This window comes from Lutra lutra, chromosome 13 (genome assembly GCF_902655055.1).
Source record: "Lutra lutra chromosome 13, mLutLut1.2, whole genome shotgun sequence".
Classification (NCBI taxonomy): Eukaryota; Metazoa; Chordata; class Mammalia; order Carnivora; family Mustelidae; genus Lutra; species Lutra lutra.
In genome coordinates, this window is record NC_062290.1 from 59,061,534 (window position 1) to 59,084,109 (window position 22,576).

Below are 22,576 nucleotides of genomic sequence, written 5' to 3' on the forward strand. Positions count from 1 at the left end.
TAAGTTGGAGACAGCCACAAACTGTACATGTACATTCTGTAATTCTGCCCCAGAGCAATGGCTGCCTCTTGCCCACACTGGGTCAAGCTTGGGGCTGTAGCCCAGGCCTTACCCTTTCAGGCCAGTTAGGAAGTCACTTGTCCCCTCTCCAGTAGCACTCAGCAAGCCTAATTTGGGGGAGTATGGTCCAAGTTCTTGAAGAATCCCAGCTCTGAGGGGTTTTGGCGGGGGGTGGTGGGGAGGCAAATACCTGTGAAAAGTATATCGGTTTCACAAGAGGCATGGTATGAGGTGGGGCAGAGGTTTTCAAACAGAGGTATCTCAGGAGCTAAGTGAAAAGGGAATAGCCAGGTAGGGGGAGAGGGTTGCTGGGCTCCAGGACTTTCACCTGGTGCCAGTTAAGTCAGTTCTGCTTTTATCAATTTTATATGGGGTTCTAGATGAGATTTCTTTTGAAAGGGGAGTTCTGCTAATGTTTACAACAAACACAAAAGGATTGAAAAACTGCTTTAAGACAGAGAAGTAATGTTAACCTGGTTTCAAATCTCACTTTCACAACCTAATCAGCATTGTGTTTTTATTTTTATTTATTTAAAAAAATTTTTTTAAGATTTTTTTTTTTTTATTTGACAGAGATCACAAGTAGGCAGAGAGGCAGACAGAGAGAGAGGAGGAAGCAGGCTCCCCGCTGAGCAGAGAGCCCGACGCGGGACTCGATCCCAGGACCCTGAGATCATGACCTGAGCTGAAGGCAGAGGCTTAACCCACTGAGCCACCCAGGAGCCCCTTTTTTTAAGATTTTTATTTATTTATTTGACAGACAGAGATCACAAGTAGGCAGAGAGGCAGGCAGAGAGAGAAAGGAGGAAGCAAACTCCCTGCGGAGCAGAGAGCCAAATGCGGGGTTGATCCCAGGACCCTGGGATCATGACCTGAGCCGAAGGCAGAGGCTTTAACCCACTGAGCCACCCAGGTGCCCCAGCATTGTGTTTTTAGACCAATTTTTGTGAGCTCGCATTTTCTTATCCATAAAACGGGAGTGATAATAGCATCTGTTTCATTGAGCTGATGAAATAATGTGTAACACACGTAGGATACTGCTTGGCATTTACTCGGCATTGAATAAATCTTATTAAAGACAATAAAAAACCCCATAGGCTCATGAGCAGAGATGCAGTATGAGCAAAGTAGCCTTTTTTTTTTTTTTTTTTTTTTTTTTTTTTTTTTAAAGAGAGAGAAAGAGAGCAAGAGTGAGAGCTTGTGAGTGGGTGGGAAGGGGCAAAGGGAGAGGGAGAAAGAGAATCTTAAGCAGGATCCACACCTAGTGCAGAACCTGATGCAGGGCTCCCTCTGACAACCCTAAGATCATGAGCTGAGCTAAAACCAAGAGTCAGACATTTAACCAGCTGAGTCACCCAAGCACCCTGCAAAACAGCATTTTTTTAACTTAAGTTCAACTAGCCAAGGTACAGCAAATGATTAGTTTTTGATATGTTCATTGATCCATTAGTTGAGTATATCACCCAGCATTTTTATAAGAGTTCACGTTAGGGGAAAATAGGACAGCTAGAACAAGGAGACACTAGAAGTAGGGACTGCAGATGATGTTGTAGTAATTTAGGGCTGAGTGGTTGGGGTTATAGTAGAGAATTGGAGAGAGAATAATGAGTTTCGATAGCCACTGGAAGGAAGTTGTAACAGGACTTCATGATGTCAGAATGTGGAGGGTAAGACAAGGGGAGGAGTTTGGAGACCTGGATGATAAAAGGATAGTGTTGACTCCAACTGTGAAAATGGTATCATTCACCCAATTTTTTAAAGTCAGTTTTATTGAGGTATAATTTACATACATAAAATAAAAACACTCTATATTTTGATGAATTTGACAAATACATGTCTAAAGAGGAAGAAGGAAGATGATGATGCTCATCATTGAACAAGAGGCTACAATTAGTGTGTGTACTCGGTTCAGCTTCAGCTGAGATGTTAAATTGTGAAAGATGGGGACTAGAGTTAAACTCTGGCAAAGTGAAATGGCCAGTAGGGCCTTAGACTGTACCAGAACCAAAGAGAGATTTGGGGGGAGATAGCAGCAAGCTGAATAATTGAAATCATGAGGTTGAAAGAACTCCAAAGATGAAAGATACGTGGAAGTAGGGATGTGGAAATCAGGGGCAGGAGAAGATTTAGAGACTCAGTAGCCCTTTAGGAGAGACTAACCATCCCTGTACTTCTATCAACAACAACCTCATGCAACTTTATTGGGGCTTGACTCCATAGTACTTGTTAGAATAAAGTGTGACCACTGTTTCAGCAGTCATCCTGTTAGTTTCTGTACTACAGAAATTAATATTGAAATTGAGTTTTGGGATCAGAGTACAGATAATGGATTGACAGAGAAAGGGAGAATTATATAAATACAGTAACTTGAAGATCCCTAGAAGAAAGCAGTTAGGGAGTTTGGGGAGTGATGGAGCAGTACTGCCTCTACTTCTAGTGGGCTACTGAACAGGAAGGAAAGAGAGTCCTCCTCATGGTACATTTTTTTGTCTCTAGGTTCATGCACTGGTTTAAGGATAGCAGAGTGTGGGGTGGAAGAGAAGGGGCAAGCCCTGAGAAGTCTCTCTGATGACCCCAGAGGTGGTGCTGCCTGCCGTGCCAGGAGATGAACTTTCCTGGGACTGGGAGCATTTTGCGGCTGAATCCCAAGCTCCCATTTCCTCCACAAGGGTCTGTTGTACTAATTCACAAGGGCCAACTGCCCCAGATTGGATTTCTGCTTTGCTGTGGAGGAGCATCACCCATAGCAACTCAAAGTTGAGCAGTAGAGGTCACAAGGACCCTGAGCTTCCTTTCTCTGTCACTCAGTACTCTTCCCCCATTTGCCTGCTTTTTCTCCATTATGTTATATGTAAGCACATTGTTCGATTTTATTATTTCAAATTAATTTTTTATTTATAAAGGGGATGGATGAAGAGAACCTGTTGTTGTAGCCAGTGCGCCAGGCATTCTGGTCCATGGGTGGTGTTTGTCCTGGATTCTCCAGAAGGCTCTGAAGATCCAGTTAGATGACCTTAAAAGTCCATAATAAGCATCCCATTTTTTACAGAGTAATAGCCCTTTCATCTGCTGTGTTCCTGTGGTTTCCAAACTGACTATTCTTATTTGCATACTTCTCGGAGAGTTCATTTTCTCAGTGTCTCAACTGTATTCTGGGGCACTTTAGTTTACCTTAAGATGCTGTTACACTGGCTGCTTAACTGCTCTTTCTGTCAGCCCATTGTGGTTTTCCCTGTCTCTGTAGTTGTCATTGACACATTCATGCTGTGTGTAGCTGCTCATCGCTTCATCTAAGCTGATCTGAGGGAATGGCCCAGCTACTAGGATTAGAGAAGTCCTAGGAAACCACCATCCCTCACTAGTCCTGGGCAGCCTCTCCACTAATCAACATTAGCACCCACATCTCTTTCTCCTCTTCTTCACCAGATGCCAGTATCTCAGTTGACACTTCTAGAAGCTAGAGCAAGAAGACTTCTATCGGGGAGTTTGGTTTAGTCTCTAAAAGATTTGGGCCAGGCTCTTGGAGAGCAGAGTTCTGGTAGGGAGTGATGGTTGTGAGGAAGTGGTTGGGAATCACCCTTGTTTTAAGACTTCTGATAGAGCTGCCTGGCCACATCTGCTGCTTTGGGAAAGCTCAAGAACCATGGCCTCTGCTGCTGGGACCTGACTCAGCTTCCTTCCCCACCACTAGAGCATGAGAAAGACCGGCTGTGTAAGAGTGCTGACTACATGAACCTACACTTCAAGGTGAAGTGGCTCCACAATGAATACGTGCGAGATCTGCCTGCCCTCCAGGGGCAGGTGCCTGAGTACCCAGTGTGAGTCATCATGTGGGCACTACATGGGGAAGGGAAGGGGTCCCTCCATCTTAGGAGGTGGGCAGGACCTATGTCTTCATTTCAGTTCAGCAAGCCAGTCTTAAGACTGCCAGTTCTAGGCTCTGTTGTAGAAAGAGAAAAGCATCAAACTGTGCCCTATCTTCTAGAAGACCCTAGTCTGGTGGAGCTGTTAATTAAGCACATGGCATATGCCAACCACTGGCTTTAACCCCCAATTCTCCTGCCTGGCTGCAGGTGGTTTGAACAGTTTGTCCTGCAATGGCTGGATGAAAATGAGGATGTGTCCCTGGAATTCCTGCGTGGGGCCCTGGAACGAGATAAGAAGGATGGGGTAAGTTGGAGCCTTGGACTACACTTGGGTCAGGCCAGGTGTCCCAGCATTTAGCTGCCAGCAAAAGTTCCAGGGCTTTACGCTGCCTTCGGCTTGGGTCACGATCTCGGGGTCCTGGGATCAAGTCCCACTTAGGGCTCGCTGCTCAGCAGGGAGCCTGCTTCCCTCTCTCTCTCTGCCTGCCTCTCTGCTGCTACTTGTGATATCTCTCTGTCAAATAAATAAGTTCCAGGGCTTTAGTTTCTTCCCTGTGGAGTTCGTAAGGAGGGCCAGAGAGCCTCCCCTGCTAGGCAGAGCCCTTTTGAACCCTATATACTTGGGAAAACGTAGTGGCTAAAGATGACAATCCTATTGTTGGCCTTCCTTAGTTCCAGCAGACATCAGAGCATGCACTCTTTTCCTGCTCTGTGGTGGACGTCTTCACACAGCTAAACCAGAGCTTTGAAATCATCCGGAAGCTGGAATGCCCAGACCCCAGCATCCTTGCCCACTACATGAGGAGATTTGCTAAGGTGACCATGACCCTCCCTTTCCCCTTCCATTTGCCTTTACCATGCTCACAGCCTCATCACAGGCCTGAGCTCAATTCCTTGCTGTGGTGGCCTTCTGGTAAAGTCTGGCATCACCCCGTTCTCATTTGCTTGTGTCTGGGGCAGACTGGTGGGTTTATCTTGGTGTGTTTCTGGGGTTGAGAGGGAGCTTTGTCCCTTATTATGAGATTCCTCTCTACCTCCCTATTGTTGTTCTGGGATGACAGGTATGATCTCAGGAAAGATCTGTGTAGGGAAAGCTAAGGGTTCCCTTCCCTTTCCTTTTCTCTTTTTCTTTTTTGTTTTCAGACCATCGGGAAGGTGCTGATGCAATATGCAAACATCTTATCAAAGAGCTTCCCAGATTATTGCACAAAGGAGAAAATGGTGAGGGTCAGGTCCTGGGAGCCTAGAGAAGAGAGTGGAAGACATTTGAATCCTTGCTTTTGAGGCTATCCTCAGAGCTGAGGGTGGGGGTGATGCTCCTGACTTGATTCCCAGTAGGGCTTCTTTTGAGATTATGACACAAAATAAGAAGAACTTGACTAGGATTTCGTCTGAGCCTCCATTTGGTACTTAATTTTCTACTAAGCTAGAGCTTTACTTAATCTTTCTTAAAAAATAAAATTAAGACATTCAAAGAGTTAAAAGAATAACGCCATGAACACCTGAGGCCCACCACCCTGCTTAAAAACGGAAACATTTGCTCCTAGTCTTCGTTCAAGGAGAACTGTCTGAATTGGTTCCAGATCTCAGTGCTTAGGAAGAGATGCATATAATATGTGTTGTAAATTCCGTGTCATTTTTGGAGTAGTATGAGAGAGATACCTTAGTCTGATAGGTCCTGTGCCAAAAGAAGTCAAGACTCAACAGCTCCATCTTCCCCAAAGCCCTGCATCCTGATGAACAACATGCAGCAACTGAGGGTCCAGCTGGAGAAAATGTTTGAGGCCATGGGAGGCAAGGAGGTAGGTCTCAGGGTGTGGGGTTGCTGTGCTTTCCCTTTGTTCCTTGGCTCCCTGGCCATAGAACTCTACCATCTCCTGACTAGGTATATGCCAGCAATTTAGCTTAGGGTCTGGGCTGGTTTAAGCTGAGGGATTTAAATAGACACTGGGGTAAAGGCCTTCTGAGGGAGGGTTTAGGGGTGCAGGAGGGAAGAAAAGTATACAAAACCCAGCTCAGCCAAGCATACTTTCTGTGGATATAGTTGGACCCTGAAGCTGCAGACAGTTTGAAGGAGCTGCAGGTGAAACTGAATACAGTTTTGGATGAACTCAGCATGGTATTTGGAAACAGGTCAGTGGCCCCAAGCATACAGCCATAGAGCCAGGTATGGCCCCTGGCCAGTCCCAAAGCCCCTGCCCCACACCCTCCATCCAGCTGTAGGATGTGGATCTTTCCTTTCCTCCTGTTGGCTGTCCCTGTTGGAGCTGCATCAGGAGTATGCTGGAGTGGGACTGAATAGCTGGTGTTGCTCCAAGGACAGTGCATGTTTGGGCAGGGGAGGGCTGCACTGCGGGCACATGTGTAGTTTTCAGGTGCGGATTGATGAGTGTGTTCGACAAATGGCTGACATCCTGGGCCAGGTTCGGGGCCCAGGGAATGCATCCCCCAACGCCAGGGCTTCAGTGGCTCAGGATGCAGATAGTGTGCTCCGGCCTCTCATGGACTTCCTGGATGGCAAGTGAGTACAGCACTCAGCTGTCCTGTGGGACAAGCAAGGCAGAGGCAATCACATGGAGAAGCCTCTCAGGGAAAGGGGCTCTCAAACTCTAGCTCTAGTCTTACCTGTTACATGGGCCCATAGCCTCACACTCTTTGCCACTGTGTGTGAGAAGACCGTCCTGAAGCGTGTACTGAAGGAGCTCTGGCGGGTGGTGATGAACACAATGGAAAGGATGATTGTTCTGCCCCCACTCACTGACCAGACGGTAAGGATGCTCCCCTTCCACTTCCTCCTGCTGTCTCCTCTATCTTGCTCCACACTTCCTGATCAAGTTTGGAGTCCTCTGCTTTTGACCAATCCCCTCTCTGCGCAGGGCACCCAGCTAATCTTCACCGCTGCCAAGGAGCTGAGCCATCTTTCCAAACTCAAGGTACTGTGGATGTATGGGGTCCTTCTCAGGCTGGGGGTGACAGGATGCCAGGAGGAAGAATATTTGAGCTTTGGAGACGGAAGAGGAAAAGAATGAGAGGAACATGTAATATAAGCTGGCAGATGGGGAAAGACTGTCATGGCAGCCCCAAGCTGTCCTGATGCTATTGCTTTCTCTGGGGTTCCAGGACCACATGGTACGAGAGGAAACCCGGAATCTCACTCCAAAGCAGTGTGCCGTCCTTGACCTCGCTCTGGACACCATCAAGGTGGAGACCTGCCTCTTCTCCAGACACTCATACCTCATGTTCCTGGAATTCCACTCTGCCAAACTGGTGTCCCCTGGGCTCTTGCCACCCCACATCCAGAAGAGAGTGATTTTTTATGTTTGTTACTTTCCCTGTTATATCCATATTTCTGCTTGGGAGCAACCAAAAGTTACCTCCTTTATGGTCTCAGATGACTTACCACAGACCCAGAGCACTTATTCCTGGGTTTTGAGTATAGTTCAGTCTACTTAGTTCACATTGCCATTCCTGAATATTTGCCACTGGGAATTAATCTTTCAGATCCTCATACCCCAGATCTGGCAGAAATTTCCCTCTTCCACTTATATATAAATTTATTTGGGCTTTCTACTACCCATTCCTTCATTCAGCCAGGCAACATGTGCACATGACATTGTGCATGAAGGTACAGAGAAAATCCGATATAGTTCCTAGCTTTAAGGTGCTTATAATTTGGTAAGGCAGGTACACATAAACCATGATATGGGGCAGTTGGGAGAATTATGTTAAAGGATAATGTTCTCTAATAAGAGTTCAGAGGGGTAAAAGAGCACTTCTGGCAATTCTCTGCCTGAAATGCTTCTATTCCATATCTTTGCTTGTCTGGATAGATCCATATTTCAAAGACCCACATCCAGGAATGTGGCCATCCCTCCTCACTGCTCCTACACAAATAGTAACTCTTCACCTGAGAGATTGTGACTCTGCGTGGTCTTTCCAATCTTGTTGTCTATTGAATGGTTTATTGTCCTCATCATCCTCTTTTGGCATCTTCATTGAGCTTCTGCTCAGATAGGATTTTTCTCTGAGTACAGTGTGGAAAGCTGCCTCTTTATAAGAGGAGGAGGCTATAGCAGGTATTCTTTTGTCTTTCAGCAATACTTTCATGCAGGAGGTAATGGGCTGAAGAAAACCTTCCTGGAGAAGAGCCCAGATCTGCAGTCCCTACGCTATGCCCTATCTCTGTACACACAGACCACTGACACACTCATCAAAACCTTTGTGCGCTCACAGACTGCCCAGGGTAAGGCCTAAGGGCTTTGGGTCCCTATCTCCGTTCCTTGATACATTTCTGCCTCTAGGGAGTCACTAGCTTCCAGCCCTTAGGAAGGATCCAGGTACTTCTCCAGAGAGCCTATCAAACTCAGATCCCAGGATTTCTTGAGGGACCCCAGTACTCACCCCCACACCATACCCATACCAGACAGGAAAATGACAGGTACCTGGGAAATGTGCCTGAGATTCTTTTTCCAGACATTGCCGGGCTAGTGCATGTTTATCAAGGAGTGTACCCTGTCTGTTAGGAAGTATCTGTCAGGAAGCCTGGAGAATGAGTGATTGAGACACTCAAGAAAACTCATAGCTTTGGGAATCTTGTTGGAAGTTATCCTGGAGAGAGAAAGCAAAAGACTACAGATTGTCTAGTGTGGATGAGAAAAAAGACTAGGAGAGGCAAACTATGGGAGCAGTTGAAAAGAGGATGTGGATCTTGGGGCTCTGTGCATAGCTGAGGTTCCAGCCTCATGGGTGATGCCTATGTGTAGGGGCCCAGGTAGCTGGTTTTCTCCCAGGGACTTCCAGTCCTTAGAACCCCTCCCTGTCTTTAGGCAGTCCTCTCTATAAACAAAACACATCTACCTAGAGATGGTTCAGACTGAAATTCTGCCCCTAGCCCTGGATCAGAGCCCTCCCAGAAAAGACTTTCAGGCACATTTATTATTTCATCTGGGGAACCCTGGGTGTGATGCCAAGTGAATCTGATGGCGGGAGTGGGAGAATTTAGGCTTTCTTAGGCTGTGGATTCAGAGCGCAGAGCTGACCTGAAGGGGAAGAGGGATCTAAGCAGTTAGACTAGAGTTGATAGAAGGTGAAAAGATGCAAGGGACTTGTAGCACTGCTCCCTTTTCCACACCTGTTCTTATTTCAAGTCCAGGATGGGAAGAAAAGAGAGCAAAGGAGTTATGAGCCTTGCTCAAGGGGGCAAGGAGATCTTTTAAAGAGCTGTACATGGAAAGACCTGTAACATCAGGGGAGGATCTGAGTTCATCCAGAAAGACTTTTTAGAAATCCTGAACTTTAAGCTAGATGTAAAGATGAGGAAAGGCTGAAATGGGCACGTATGTGATAAGAGCAAGTACCTGCAGGGAGGATCCAAGTGTGTGTGTATACCTTTCGTACCCATTGTTTTATCATTTAAGGCCTAGGAAATTAAAGCCTACAACATCTCTCTTTCCTGGCCTGATGGTCTCAAATACCTTCTCTCTGTATGTTCTTTTGCTTTTCCCCCATGATCTGGTTGATCTTTGACCCATGAAGTCTAATTTGGAGCACTGAGGCATTGACCCCAGCTCTTTGACTTCTCTCTCCACCTCAGCTCTGTGATCCCTCAAAATATGTGTAGAGTTGCTCCAGATGGCTGTTAACACCTTAGACCTCTAACTGACTATTCTTTCTCTGTCCTGCTGCTGCTACTACTTCTTGACTTGCCTGTTCTCACTCAGTGCATGATGGGAAAGGTATTAGGTTTACAGCTAATGAGGACATTCGGCCGGAAAAGGGTATGTTGTATACCTTGCACATGTGAATCTAACATAGGCTAACACTGTTCCCTATGAACTAGAATGAGCTGCTGCTTAGGCTGGCAGTATGGGAGCTATGTGTCAAAGTTCAGAAGCTCTATCCCAAGTCTCAGAGATGAGTGTTGTATTCATACAGTCTGAGAAGGGGTTGACAGTAGTTCTGTCCTCAGGATTCCCCCACCCCTCCACTTGAGGACAGAGTTTTATCTGGGGTGCAGGGTACCGGTATTTTATCAAAATAGTGAGACCTCTGCTGAGGGGAGCCTACAAACTGGCCAGAGACTGGGACTTGTGGAGGGGTCCAGGTGTGAATAGGACAAAGTCTGAGCACGGCAGCCTCCCAACCAGGGACGTCCCGGAATCCAAGGATAGGTGGGAGAGTGGAGAGTATTGCCTTTGGCTAGAAGGGACCCACATTGTTCCATTGAGACACTGTGGGGTGGCCATAATTCCCAGACAAAAATACAAGGTGGCAATACTGTCCTTCTCTCTAATATCTTTCAATGAAAAATTCTTCAGCCTGGGAGATAAGAGAGGTTTGGGGAACCTGAGAGATTTCCCAGTGCATTTTTGGAACATTTCACCTAAGATGTCGTCACCTTAATGTATTTTAATACACAACTTCATTCTTTATCCTCTTGCTTTCCCTTCTCCCATTGCTTACTTCCCCATGGCTACTTTGGGTGATTGCTTCAGACTTTAGGATATAAGGTGGTGGCCCCCTAACTCCTCAGTTTTACCTGGGATAATTAGGCCTGAAGTCTTAGTGTTCTTCAGTGAGGGACCAACTGTCCATCTGTCCTTCAGGGTCTGGTGTAGATGATCCTGTGGGAGAAGTGTCCATTCAGGTGGACTTGTTTACACATCCTGGAACTGGGGAGCACAAGGTCACAGTGAAAGGTGAGTGGCACAGACTTACAAGTTGTAGACTGTTTCTTATGCACTAGCCTCATCAATTAAAGGCAGGGGCTGCTTTATCTCAGTCCTCGAACTTAGCCTTCCTCCAAGGGGATTGCCACCTGGGGGCTCAAGAACTGGGAACATGTGGTGGGATCCCTCACAGGCTTCCTTTGTTTGGGCAGTGGTAGCAGCCAATGACCTCAAGTGGCAGACAGCAGGTATGTTCCGGCCCTTTGTGGAAGTGACCATGGTTGGCCCACACCAAAGTGACAAGAAGAGGAAGTTCACAACCAAATCAAAGAGCAACAACTGGGCCCCCAAGTACAATGAGACATTTCACTTGTGAGTTACAGGGTAGGGGACCTCTAGGACTCTGGGGTGGGGGTGAGCTGGGAGGTAAGACTTGAGAGGGAAGAGGAGGGAATGGGTCTGATGGTGGCTGGGGTAAATTCATCTGAAGACTCTTTCAGCTCTGGCTTCCTCCCTTCCACCCACCCTGTGCTCACAGCCTCCTGGGAAATGAAGAGGGACCAGAAGCATATGAGTTGCAAATATGTGTGAAGGATTACTGCTTTGCCCGTGAGGATCGTGTTCTGGGGCTGGCTGTGATGCCTCTGAGGGATGTGGCAGCCAAGGGCAGCTGTGCTTGCTGGTGCCCCTTGGGCCGGAAGATCCACATGGATGAGACAGGAATGACTATTCTCCGGATTCTATCTCAAAGGAGCAATGACGAAGTGGCTCGAGAGTTTGTGAAGCTCAAATCGGAGTCTCGTTCCATAGAAGAGGAGAGCTGAGCACCTAGGTTCCTATGCCAACCAGATGGCATCAGTTCCACAAATCAGTGCCAGTGAGAGTTACTGTGTAGTCAGCTAAAGGTCCTCATAGTTGAGAGGCTAACTCCTTCAGTTTGAGGACATTAAAGGAAAAATTTGGGGTGATGAAAGTATGGCTTTTCACAGAAAGGGTCACGAATCCCTGACCAGCAGGTCTGTGGTGTTAGGAGCTGGCCTGTGGGTATTACTGCATAGGGAAGTTTTCCATAAAGGGAGGGACAGACATTTCTGAGAGTATCAGCCATTCTTTGTAGACACCCCTCTCCATGCCACACCTTATCCAGCTAGACCCATACATATCAGCCATTAGAAGAACAAGTTTAGAGAGCCTGGAGCATGTATCTGGTTAGCTAAATAGTCAGTTGAGCCTCAAGGTGTTGCTGAGCCCTATAGTCTGGATTGGAGTATGGCCGGGGCAGGAATGTACAGAAGAGAATTTAGAGCCTCCCTTGAGCAGGATCCACTGGTTTTGTGTGGCTCCATGAAAACAAGGCTTTGAGACTGAACAAGATACCTTCTGGAAATGAGCTGTGCTAATCTTTTTCCCCAAATATGTCATGAGTAGAATGAGGTTCACATGATACTTCAGAGCCCTGAGCAGAATATTCCAAAGAGGCCACCTGCCCAGGAGTCCCCCTCCTTCACTCCTGGAGGAAGGGGAACAATGTTGTTTCAGAACATGAGAGGCTATTCCTCTGTGTGTGCACCTGAGGGCTAGTTGAAGGATCCAGGAAAGAGGGCTGTATTTTCTTCTTGGATAGACTCTGAACAAAGCCAAAAATTGTAGAAACCAGTCTAGAAGGAGTCCTCTTCACCTATGGCTACTGCCTTCTGGTTGTTCTCTCCTTTGCAGAAGGAATCTAGTCTTTGGCCTCACTCCCTTTCATCTAGGTCAGCTGCTGTTCGCCTCACAGATGTTCAACCCTACAGAAGGAGCTTGGACTATGATCCCTCTGTACAGGCTGGATAGAGGGGCCATCAACATTCCTTGGGAAGTCAAAGACAAATTCTTTTAGAAGGTCATATGAACTTCTCAGCCCTTGATCAGAGAAGTGACATGGTTCTTGGATATCCTTGGTAGCAGCCTCCTGGACCTCTTGAGGACTCCGTGTTATCCACAGCTGTACCAGCCATTACATATAACAAGAAACTAAGCATCTTTGCTGTTGTTAATTACTGTATGTGCCATTGTTACAGGACACTTTTGGCTAGTCTATAATAAATTATCTTAGAGCAGCCTCTGGGGTCCTGTAATTCTGTTAAGGTATGGAAAGCTATAGAAATGACTATCCTGTGTAAGCCTGTATAATGGTAAATTTTTTACCTGGCTCTGCTGCCTCTTCTCCCCAACAATGTAAAACAGCTCTGGATAAGTACCAAGCAGTAAAGCAGGTAATGTGGGCTAGCATCTTGGCCTTGACCTGAGACTACCAATCCAGTAACAGAGTCCTGGGGACACAAGGTATCAGCTTCCTGCAAAAGGTCCAGAAGAATAGGAGATGTCATGTGCTAGTAGTATAAACTAGTCCATGTTGTGAGGACAAGGTAAGGGTGTGTTTCTGGGGATTGATAGAGGGCTGAGGCTGCCATGTACAGGACAGAGGAATAGGCCTAAGAGTAGAAATTGGACTTTCATTTGGGAAGATTCAAGGAAATAAAGCTGGAGTAAAAAGTCTCCTCCTATATTGGAAGAAACAAGGTAAAATGAGGCCTCCTGGCAGGGAGATCAGAGAAACTGACACAAAAAAGTGCTTACCTAGTTTCTTAACCCTTGTGGGGTGGGAGCTGAGTGGGAGCATAGGATAGGGAATTAACTCCAGCCTTCCAGTTCCTCATTTCCATTTGCTTGCTAAATAAATCCTTACAATTCAGTTCCCCAGTCATTTTTAAAACTTCCTCCTTCTTTTGGAAGCCATTTGTGCTCTGTCATTTCTGCCTTAAACTTACCTATTGAATCCATTGTCTTACCTCAGTTCCCAGTACCACAAATGGAATAGTGGCTTTTAGTTCCTCTTATCTGGATATTACTGTGATAACCACCTGCCTCCATTCTGCCCCAGCCCTCTTCACATACTCTGGTAAGTCTCTCTCCTGTTAAAACTATTCAGTAGTTACCTATCCTAGCCTTTGGGCTGAAATTCTAAGATCCTCCAGGACAGTGCAGACACCCCCCTGCCATCCTGTAGTTAGCTGTTCTAAAGCTCTTCCCTGTAGTTCCAACCCTACACACACACTGCACTCCTATGCTTCAGTGCCTTTGCACATTCTGTTCCCCCTTCCTGGAATGGCCTGCAGGCTTTTCCATGGCCTTCTAGGTTCTGCTACTTCATGGCAGCCTTTAGGACCCAACCAACCCTGGACCCCTTCACAGAGCACTTAAAAGTTATAATTTACTTGTTTGTCTTCCTCAAAAGTCTGCTATCTACCCAAAGGCAGGGTCTGAGTATTTCATCTGTATTCCCCAGCGTCAGGAACTTAGAGCGAGGCCAACAGCTACAGGACTGCTTTGGGAAACCAAGGCGGGAGGGGCAGTTGGCGGGCTCCTGAGAAGAGAGGCGTGGTTGGGGGGGTGGTGCTAGTGAGGAGGGGCGTGGTCAGAGGCGGGACTCTGCCCTAAACCCTACCCTGGGGCTCTAGGGCGCTTGCGCAGAAAGCGTTAAGATGGAGATCCGTGAAGTTGGCGGCCGCACGGCAATGGTGAGCAAGAAGCGCCCGAAGGTGGCGCCGGAGGAGAGGTTATTGCCTTCTCCCTCCCAACACTGAAGAGACTAACCCTGAAGAGACTGCCTGACTGGGGTACAGCTGTGTGTACTTCCCACTAACACCTGTCTATCCTCATACTCTCTTGTAAACTGTTCTCCCGATACTCCCTGAGGTTATTGCCCCTTCCCCATACTTGAATATACATAAGGGTTTCCCAGACACTCCAGAGAAGATAAGTTTGCCTGAATACCTAGCAAAGGGGATTTTTATTCCCCACCACATACTTCCCAAAGTGGGACACATTTACCCAGTTACCTCTTGAAACAGATACCCCCAAACTCCTAGCTAAGGCGCATTCTATTAACTCACGGAGTTTGTCCATTTCTCCAGCAATACCCAGATTCACCGAAAAAAGCATAGATCTTATACTACATTTGACTTGAAAGTGGCACATTTGTTATCATTCTCTCATATGACACACGAGACCTACTCCATAAAGAAAAGTCAAACTCTGGCTGGCTACCCACGGCTTGCAACAGCCTTGCAAGTTTGAATTAGTAGCTATTTAAAACCAGATTTCACATTTTAACAATGCAGATTTACAGCCTTTTTTTTTTTTTTTAAAGGAGATCTGTTAACTTTTAACTCACATTCCCACTAAGCAACTGGTGGTTGGAACTGAAAAGCGACTGTTAATTTACTATAGTTCATTACAGACTCCATTACTCTTTGTTTACTTACAGTGAGCTTTGCTTTATTTGCCTGGCATCTGGTAGGCATTTGAGTTTGTGCCCCTGTTAAGATGTAGGACTTTAGTTTGGGTCATTTTTTGAGTCAACACTCTGAGCTTTTAGTGGAAATTGAAATCCAAAGAAGATGGCTAATATGTTTAGATTCTTTTTGGTTTCTGCAGTGTTCCGATTAGGATCAGAAATCGTCCTAATACCTAAAACCCAGGGTGAAATCTGTACCAAAGTCTTTGTGGTAAGAGAATTCAATCAAAATATTTATAAGTAGTTCTCCGGTGCATTTGGTCTTAAAGAAAGCCAGTGTGCCTAGCCCCTCTCTGGTGAGGTCAGGCCAAGGACAAGAGGTTACTCGTTTCTCTTTGAAGACCTAGTTTTATAAGGCCCCAGCTGTACAGGAAGTGTAAGAGATCTGTATAGGAAGTCATGTCTCAAAAGTGCTATCTCCCTTGTTCCAAAACACACCGATGATAACCTTCTTCCTCCCTCAGGGAAATAACAGGCCTCATAATAATCAAGAATGGTGATAATCTGGGGTGCCTGGGTGACTCAGTCGGTGAAACATCTGCCTGTGGCTCATGATCTCAGGGTCCTGGGACTGAGCCCCATATCGGGCTCCCTGCTAAGGGAGGCTGCTTCTCCCTCTCCTTCTGCCTGCCACTACCCCTTCTTGTCCTCTGTCTCATTTTCTTTCTCTTTCTCTGTGTCAAATAAATAAAATCTCAAAAAGAAAGAAGAATGGTGATAATCTGCAGGCTTTATCTAATCAGAAGTAGAATAGAAGTACTTTTAATGATGGATTTTTTTTTTTAAGATTTTATTTATTTGACAGAGAGAGATCACAAGTAGACGGAGAGGCAGGCAGAGAGAGAGAGAGAGGGAAGCAGGCTTCTTGCTGAGCAGAGAGCCCGATGTGGGACTCGATTCCAGGACCCTGAGATCATGACCTGAGCCGAAGGCAGCGGCTTAACCCACTGAGCCACCCAGGCGCCCCTAATGATGGATTTTTAAAAAGGTTTATTTATCTTAGAGGGAGAACATGAGCAGGAGGGGCAGAAGGAGAGAGAATCTCCAGCAAACTCTTCACTGAGAGCAGAGCCTGACGTGGAGCTCAATCTCATGACTCCCAGATCATGATCTGAGCAGAAGCCAAGAATCCTTTGTTTAACCAATCACCCAGGTGCCCCAATAGTGGATTTTTTTTTTAATTTAAAAAAAATTTTTTTTAAAGATTTTTTAAATTTATTTGACAGGTAGAGATCACAAGTAGGCAGAGAGGCAGGCAGAGAGAGAGAGGAGGAGGAGGCAGGCTCCCTGCTGAGCAGAGAGCCCGATGCGGGACTCCATCCCAGGACCCTGAGATCATGACCTGAGCCGAAGGCAGAGGCTTTAACCACTGAGCCACCCAGGTGCCCCCAACAGTGGATTTTTAAAGGAGCAAAATCACTTCTTTGAGCACAAGTATATGATCTACCTATTTACTTATTTACCTATTTATTGTGAATATTCAGACTCACTCCATGAATGAAACTGCTATACCTAGAAGCGGAATAGCAAAGCTGAAGAAGCAACATGGAATAATGGAAATGGTATTGAAGTGGAAGTAAAAAAACATGAATATTGGTATCAGCTCTACTACATACTAATAAAGGGACCTTACTTTTTAACTTCTCAGAGGCTCAGTTTCCTGCATCTGTTAAAATAGACTAATAATTCCTGCCATGTCTACCTCAGAGGGAGCAAATGGGCTCATTTAAATGTGAAAGCACCTTGAAACTATTCACTTTCTCTAGGTGTATGGGGGATTACTATTATAACGATCCTCTGAATTCTGATTAACTTCTAAGGAATTAGTCTTGCATCACAGGTTCAAAATGAGCAAATACTTGCTGGACATATTCTGTATGCTGGATAGTTGTCTAGGCACACGGCTTAGCATTGAACAAAACAAAAACTGAAAAAATTTAAGTACGAGTCATTAGCATATTGCATACCCAGCGCAGTATCACAGCATGTGAAACAATAGGAAGAATCTAGATGATGGGTTTGGGTTTGCCACTATTCTGTAGCTGTGTAAAACTAAACCACATCTATAAAATAAAAAAGACAAGGTAACCTCTAAGTTTCCTTCTAAAATGTGTTTGTCATTAGATTCTAATTGCTGAAGTTCCCTACTGCTAAGAGCTTATTGCCCTGCAGGGATGATCAGACTGAAAAAACTGAATGATCATAGAACTATAGGACAATAGAGTACTAATGTCACACTAGATATGCCACACGGCACAATAGTGGCAACAACAGTGTTTTTCTGTAGGTAACAGTATTTTAGAGAGGCTTCTTGGAAGACCAGGGAGTCCCAGAAGGATGGAAAACTTTAGATCAGAGGAAAAGGAGACTCCTTTAATATTAATGATATTAGAAATTGAATGAATCGAAGTGCAACAACATGCCATTTTTTTGTTTTGTTTTCCTAGTTTATCAGAATCCTTGCAGAAAAATAGCTGGTGCATTCAAAAGGGTTTAAATGAAGAGTTTAACCAAAGGATTGTTTACAAAAGTACAATCAGTATTCACAGGAACTAGAAAGAAATGTTGAAACACATCAACAGTGGCAAGTTAGTAGGACTCCTAGGCCAGAGGGGAAAGGGGAAGGAGTGTTGTTCCTAGAGACCACCTACAGCTACAATCTGGAAGAGGACTGCCTGACAAGAGCTGTGGCCAGAAGGGCTAAGCAGTTGCTATAAGCAGAAATGAAGTAAAGAAATAAATGCTCTAATCTTTCTCTCTCTTCCTGCTCTCATATCTCCAGCTAGTACTTTCCATTGGCAAAATCCAAATAAGCCTAGGCGTAAGGTAGTCTGGATGATGTAGTTCAGAGAGGTCAGCTTCCCAAATAGGGCAGAGGGAGTTGGGTGGGGGAAGACACAGTACACAGAATAACCAGCATACAAGGGACCTAGGGAAGGAAAAGTCATCATTCTGGACTCTTACTAAGAATTACCTAAGTTCAAATTCAAAATCCACTTTAAGTCTTAGTCTCCTTAGCTGTGAAATGAGGATAGTAATGCCTTTGTCCCAGGATGATTGTGAGGATTCTGTGAAGTGGGGGGAAGGAACAACACTGGAGACCCTGCAGTTAATAACAGTGGCCTGAACTTAGGTAGAAGCTTTGAGGATAGAGGAAGTAGATGACTATCCTGAGTTTACTCTTTATTAATGAGGGAGAAAACAGAACTTCCTAATTAATTACAAATGGGAGAGTGAAAGAGAACATTGTCAAAGATGACTCAGGTTTCTGGCTTGGGCCACTAGGTGAATGGTTAGACTAGTAACTGATATTCAAAGACCGGAAATACAAGAGAAAGCACAGCTTCTAGGTGTGTGAGAGTTGAGGAATAGAGATTATTTCAGTTTTGTAAATGTAGATTTTTTTAATTGTGGGAAAATACACATTATGTGAAACTTACTACTTTATATAAAAATTTAACCACAATTCAGTGACATTAAGTATATTCACAGTATTGTACAACCATCACTAATGCTTATTCCAGACCCTTTTCATCACCCCAAAAGGAAACCCCATCCATATTAAGCAATCATTCCTCGATACCTGTAGATTTTGAGACTTGTGTGACATCCAAAAACAGATGTTAAGTAGCTCTTTGGATATGTAATACTGAAGCTCAAAATAAAAATTCAGACTGAAGGATATAGATTTTGGAATCATTAGTACATAGAGAGTTCTTAATCTGGGGCCTACAGACTTGAATGAAAAATCTCAGTCTTGAATTAGATGTAAAATGTATATAGGTGTGTATGTTTTTTTAAAAGATTTTATTTATTTATTTGAGAGAGAGAAAGAGTACACAAGGGGTGGGGGCGGTGGGCAGAGGGAGAAGCAGACTCCCCACTGAGCAGGACTCAATTCCCAGGACCTTGAGATCATGACCTGAGCAGAAGGCAGATGCTTAACTGACTGAACCACCCAGGTGCCCCAGTGTGTATGTTTATTTTTATGAAGAAAGGGCATTAATCAGATTCTCAAATGAATTTCTTAACCTTAACAAAGTTACTAGCAAATGATGTATATAGTATATGAAGCTGGTGTTGGGGGGTGTGGAAGTGATTAAGAAAACTCAGGGAAAGTGAGTAGTGAGAAAAGAATGGGGATAGGACCTTGGGTAACATTTAAGAAAGTGAGAAGTCCAAAGGGTCTTCTCTTAAATACAAGAAATAAATTTGATGTCTTCTTCAAGATTAAGTAAAGTCTTTTAAAGGGCGATGTCATTTCCTAGTTGTTGCATATACTTCACTTGTTGCCTTTGTCAAATACCCAAACATTCATTTCATAAACTCATTCATTTGTGCTTTTAAATAGATGGTCTAATTAAGTGGCTAACCCTAACTTCTTCCTGATTTAATCTTATTTTTGGCCATTAGGTATTGGAGAGTATCATTTACAAGGGCAACAATAGAGAATTGACTAAGTTGTCATAATTTGCAACAAGCATGTGTGCATGCCTGTGTTATCTAGTATATTGTGGACTTTATGATAAACCAGTAGTTCTCAAAGTATGGGATCTGAACCAACAGCATCAACATCACATCACCTGAATTTGTAAGAAATGTAAATTGTTGGGCCTTACCTCAGACCTACTAAATTAGAAACTCATGGGACCCAGCCTTCCAGGTGATTCTGATGAAAATTAAAGTTTGAGAACAACTGTGATAGACCATTCCTGGCCAACTTGTTTCAGTTCATAAATAAAACATGGTGTCCTGGTTCTCTCATTATCTTTTATTTGCTAAAATATGGATGGCAACATTTTGCAATGTCTGATGAGTTCCTCATGAGAAAACTTGACTGAACATTCTTGTCTATCTGTGACCTTCTCCACCACTCTGATTACTAATACAAATACTATTCCCTACATGTTATTTTTCTCCTTGGTGTATAGTATTTATCTTCAACATAAATTACAAACTGTCAAGTTATTAAAATGCCATGGAAAAGGAAATAATTATTTATGTGAATATTCTTTCTTATCCATCCAGTCCTTTGTTTTGGGATCTCCCAGTCTTTTGCTAAGTCATAGCCTTGGCTTCAGAGATTATGAAATGAACCTCACTGAAACTGCACCCTTCTTCTTTCTTCTCTACCCTTATCAAGACGTTTTTCAGCTATGTGGCCTTGCCTAGAGATGCAATAGCTATATACAAATCCTTTGAGTTCCCTAACATTAGTTGCCATAGTCAGAAAGAAAGTAGAAGCCACAGACTGAATTTGAAGAGAATTGGATTTTGTTATCAAAGCCAATCAGGCAGTGTTTTCAGCTTCTGCTAGTCCAAGGGATAAGCCAGACTGCACAGGATTTTAGTTATTTCTGTTTTTCTAAAAAGATTGTACACTAATTGAGGGCATGGATGATGTCTTATCTTTGACCATGTTTTAACACATACTAGGCACACAAACACTTGTCAAATTAGATTTACTTAATCCAGAAGTTAGAAGATTAATTAGTTAGGGTTAGGGTTCTAACCTAATCCTAAGCCACTTTGAGTTATCTTAACTGACCTCTCTTTTCCTCATTCTGAGACAGATATGGTTTTGCCCTGCCTACTTCCCAGTATATAAAAATCTAAAAAGAGAATACATATAAAGTACTCTTTAAAAGTCCAGAGAACTCTGTAAATGTGAGGTTACATAATAATCTTGATTTATATGCCCTCAATTTTAGAGGGATAATTAGTTCATTCTGGATTGTGGCGAGAACACAGTATAGTGAGCTAGAAGTCAAGATGCTGGTTTCAATCCTGATTGCCTTTAAATTCTTTGGGTCTTAATTTTCTTTTATCTCAAATGAGGAAGCACAGGGCAAATTGGTATGGTGGTTCTCACTCTTGGTTATACATTGAAATCACTTGGTATGGAAAAATGCTGTTATCTGGAACAAACTAGCATATGTTTGATTTAATTAGTTTGGGATGCATGCTGGGCCTTGAGAATTTTTTCTTCTCTTTTGCAGCCAAGATTTGTTTTGTTTGTTTAAATCAGCAAAACTGTATTCAGGTACAGTCTTACACAAAATTCCAGGTTACCAGTAAAGCTTCTGCAGTAATTTTTTTAAGACTTTAAGCTCTGGCTGCCGGTCCTTTTTTTCTCATATCCCATTTTAGAACTCCTAAAGCTTCATAAAACACTATTAGAAAAACATTGAAATAGACCGTTTTCAAGATTTCTTCCAGCTGCAAAACAATGTTATGACCCTATGCCTTCTCACAAGATCTCTGTCCTATCTTTTTCTTAACACCAATCTGACCCAGCATCAGACTGATTATTATGGAGGCTAGCTTTCAGTTTACCTCCTGCTGATTACGCTAGCTCTTTTGCTGCAAGGCAATGAATAGTCTAAAATTTAATAGGCAAAATGATTTCCTGGGTTTCTTGTTGCCACCCCTCCCAGAGATTCTGTGTCGGTACATCTGGAGTGGGGGCCAGGTGTCTGTATTTTCCACAAAGGCTTTTAATGTTTTTGAAACAATTTGTTCATGGACCATGCTTTTGGGAATGATTGCCCTAAGAGGTTCTCAGTCAAAAGTAAAGAAAAAAGGGCTGCTGAAATGTAGAGACATAGTGGAATAGAGGATTTTCTTCTGAGCTCAGTGCCAGAGCTACCGAAGAGTAGCGTGTGGGCATTTAAGACTTCAAATTTTACTCTATTTGACCACAGTTTTCAGTTACTGCCCTAGAAATGCACCTGACAGTCATCTCTTCATCTGTGGCGAAGTCTACAAGAGAGAGGATAAAAATTGTGACAAAGAGCATCCAGGCAAGCAGGGATTCAAATCTCTACCCACTGTGACTCTACCGCTTTCTGATTTTATGACAATGAGCAAGACTTAATCTTAGGCCCAGGTTTTCCATCTGTGGGAAAGAATAATATCCTCTTTCCAGGCCCAGGTTTTAGTGAAAATTAAATAAGATGATCTTGGTAAAGCACATAGTAAAGTTTCCAACACACAGTAACTTTTGATAAATAATAAGTATGTCAGCAGGGCCTGGACTGATAAGTTTTTGTTTTATCCTTAGGTGGTGTTTCTCTGAAATGAAATACATAAAATGTTTTATTTCAGGTAAGTGCTCACCTTATATCTGCTGAGATTCTCAAGTTCAACATCTTATTTAACTACTATACTGTACCATGTTTAACCACAAAGCCAGGAAATCGGTTACTGTGCTCTCAGAGCACTCATTAAAGGATTGAACTAAAGTCCACCAAAAAGCTTCTTGCAATTTTGAATCTCTAAAAAACTTCTTAGGGGAGTACACAGACTTAACTTCCTCTGACCTGGCTTTGAGACTATTTTTGCTGCAAAGGTGGGAGGAAAAAAAATTAAAAATTGAACTTGAGACTATTGTAGAAAGTCTTTGGCTAGAACCACTGATGATACTAGTTCCCATTAATTCACATAGACAGTAATGTTTAAGTGGTTTTTTTTTTAATTTTTAAATTACATTATTTTGGAAGATTTTATTTATTTATTTGAAGAGAGAGTCTAGAGATGGAACACAAGCAGGGGGAGTTGGAGAGGGAGAAGCAGTCTCCCCGCTGAGCTGGGAGCCTGACTAGGGCAGACACTTAATGACTGAGCCACCCAGGCACCCCTGA

The 22,576-nt window shown here is 44.0% G+C and overlaps 2 protein-coding genes across 12 annotated transcripts in view; both read left to right on the forward strand.

Annotated features, from left to right (window-relative positions):
- UNC13B (unc-13 homolog B) overlaps positions 1-12,693 on the forward strand; it is a 231,265-nt gene extending 218,572 nt beyond the window's left edge. For 4 of the 9 annotated variants that reach the window (XM_047698627.1, XM_047698628.1, XM_047698631.1 and 1 more), the window contains 13 exons: positions 3,752-3,878; positions 4,134-4,230; positions 4,599-4,742; positions 5,070-5,147; positions 5,594-5,728; positions 5,971-6,059; positions 6,295-6,447; positions 6,571-6,859; positions 7,047-7,127; positions 8,022-8,169; positions 10,532-10,624; positions 10,807-10,966; positions 11,133-12,693. In XM_047698627.1, coding sequence (XP_047554583.1) covers positions 3,752-3,878; positions 4,134-4,230; positions 4,599-4,742; positions 5,070-5,147; positions 5,594-5,728; positions 5,971-6,059; positions 6,295-6,447; positions 6,571-6,859; positions 7,047-7,127; positions 8,022-8,169; positions 10,532-10,624; positions 10,807-10,966; positions 11,133-11,418 — 1,880 coding nt within the window. In that variant the 3' untranslated portion in view covers positions 11,419-12,693. Of the gene's footprint in view, positions 1-3,751; positions 3,879-4,133; positions 4,231-4,598; positions 4,743-5,069; positions 5,148-5,593; positions 5,729-5,970; positions 6,060-6,294; positions 6,448-6,570; positions 6,860-7,046; positions 7,128-8,021; positions 8,170-9,646; positions 9,704-10,531; positions 10,625-10,806; positions 10,967-11,132 lie in introns of those variants that run through there. The other 5 variants (XM_047698634.1, XM_047698633.1, XM_047698629.1 and 2 more) reach the window with 3 other exon arrangements.
- Positions 12,694-12,803: 110 nt separating this feature from the next.
- Positions 12,804-22,576, forward strand: part of LOC125082826 (phospholipid-transporting ATPase FetA-like) — a 116,289-nt gene continuing 106,516 nt past the window's right edge. For 2 of the 3 annotated variants that reach the window (XM_047698635.1, XM_047698640.1), the window contains exons 1-2: positions 12,804-14,253; positions 21,997-22,040. In XM_047698635.1, coding sequence (XP_047554591.1) covers positions 22,013-22,040 — 28 coding nt within the window. In that variant the 5' untranslated portion in view covers positions 12,804-14,253; positions 21,997-22,012. The remainder of the gene's footprint in view (positions 14,254-21,996; positions 22,041-22,576) is intronic. The other variant, XM_047698636.1, reaches the window with a different exon arrangement.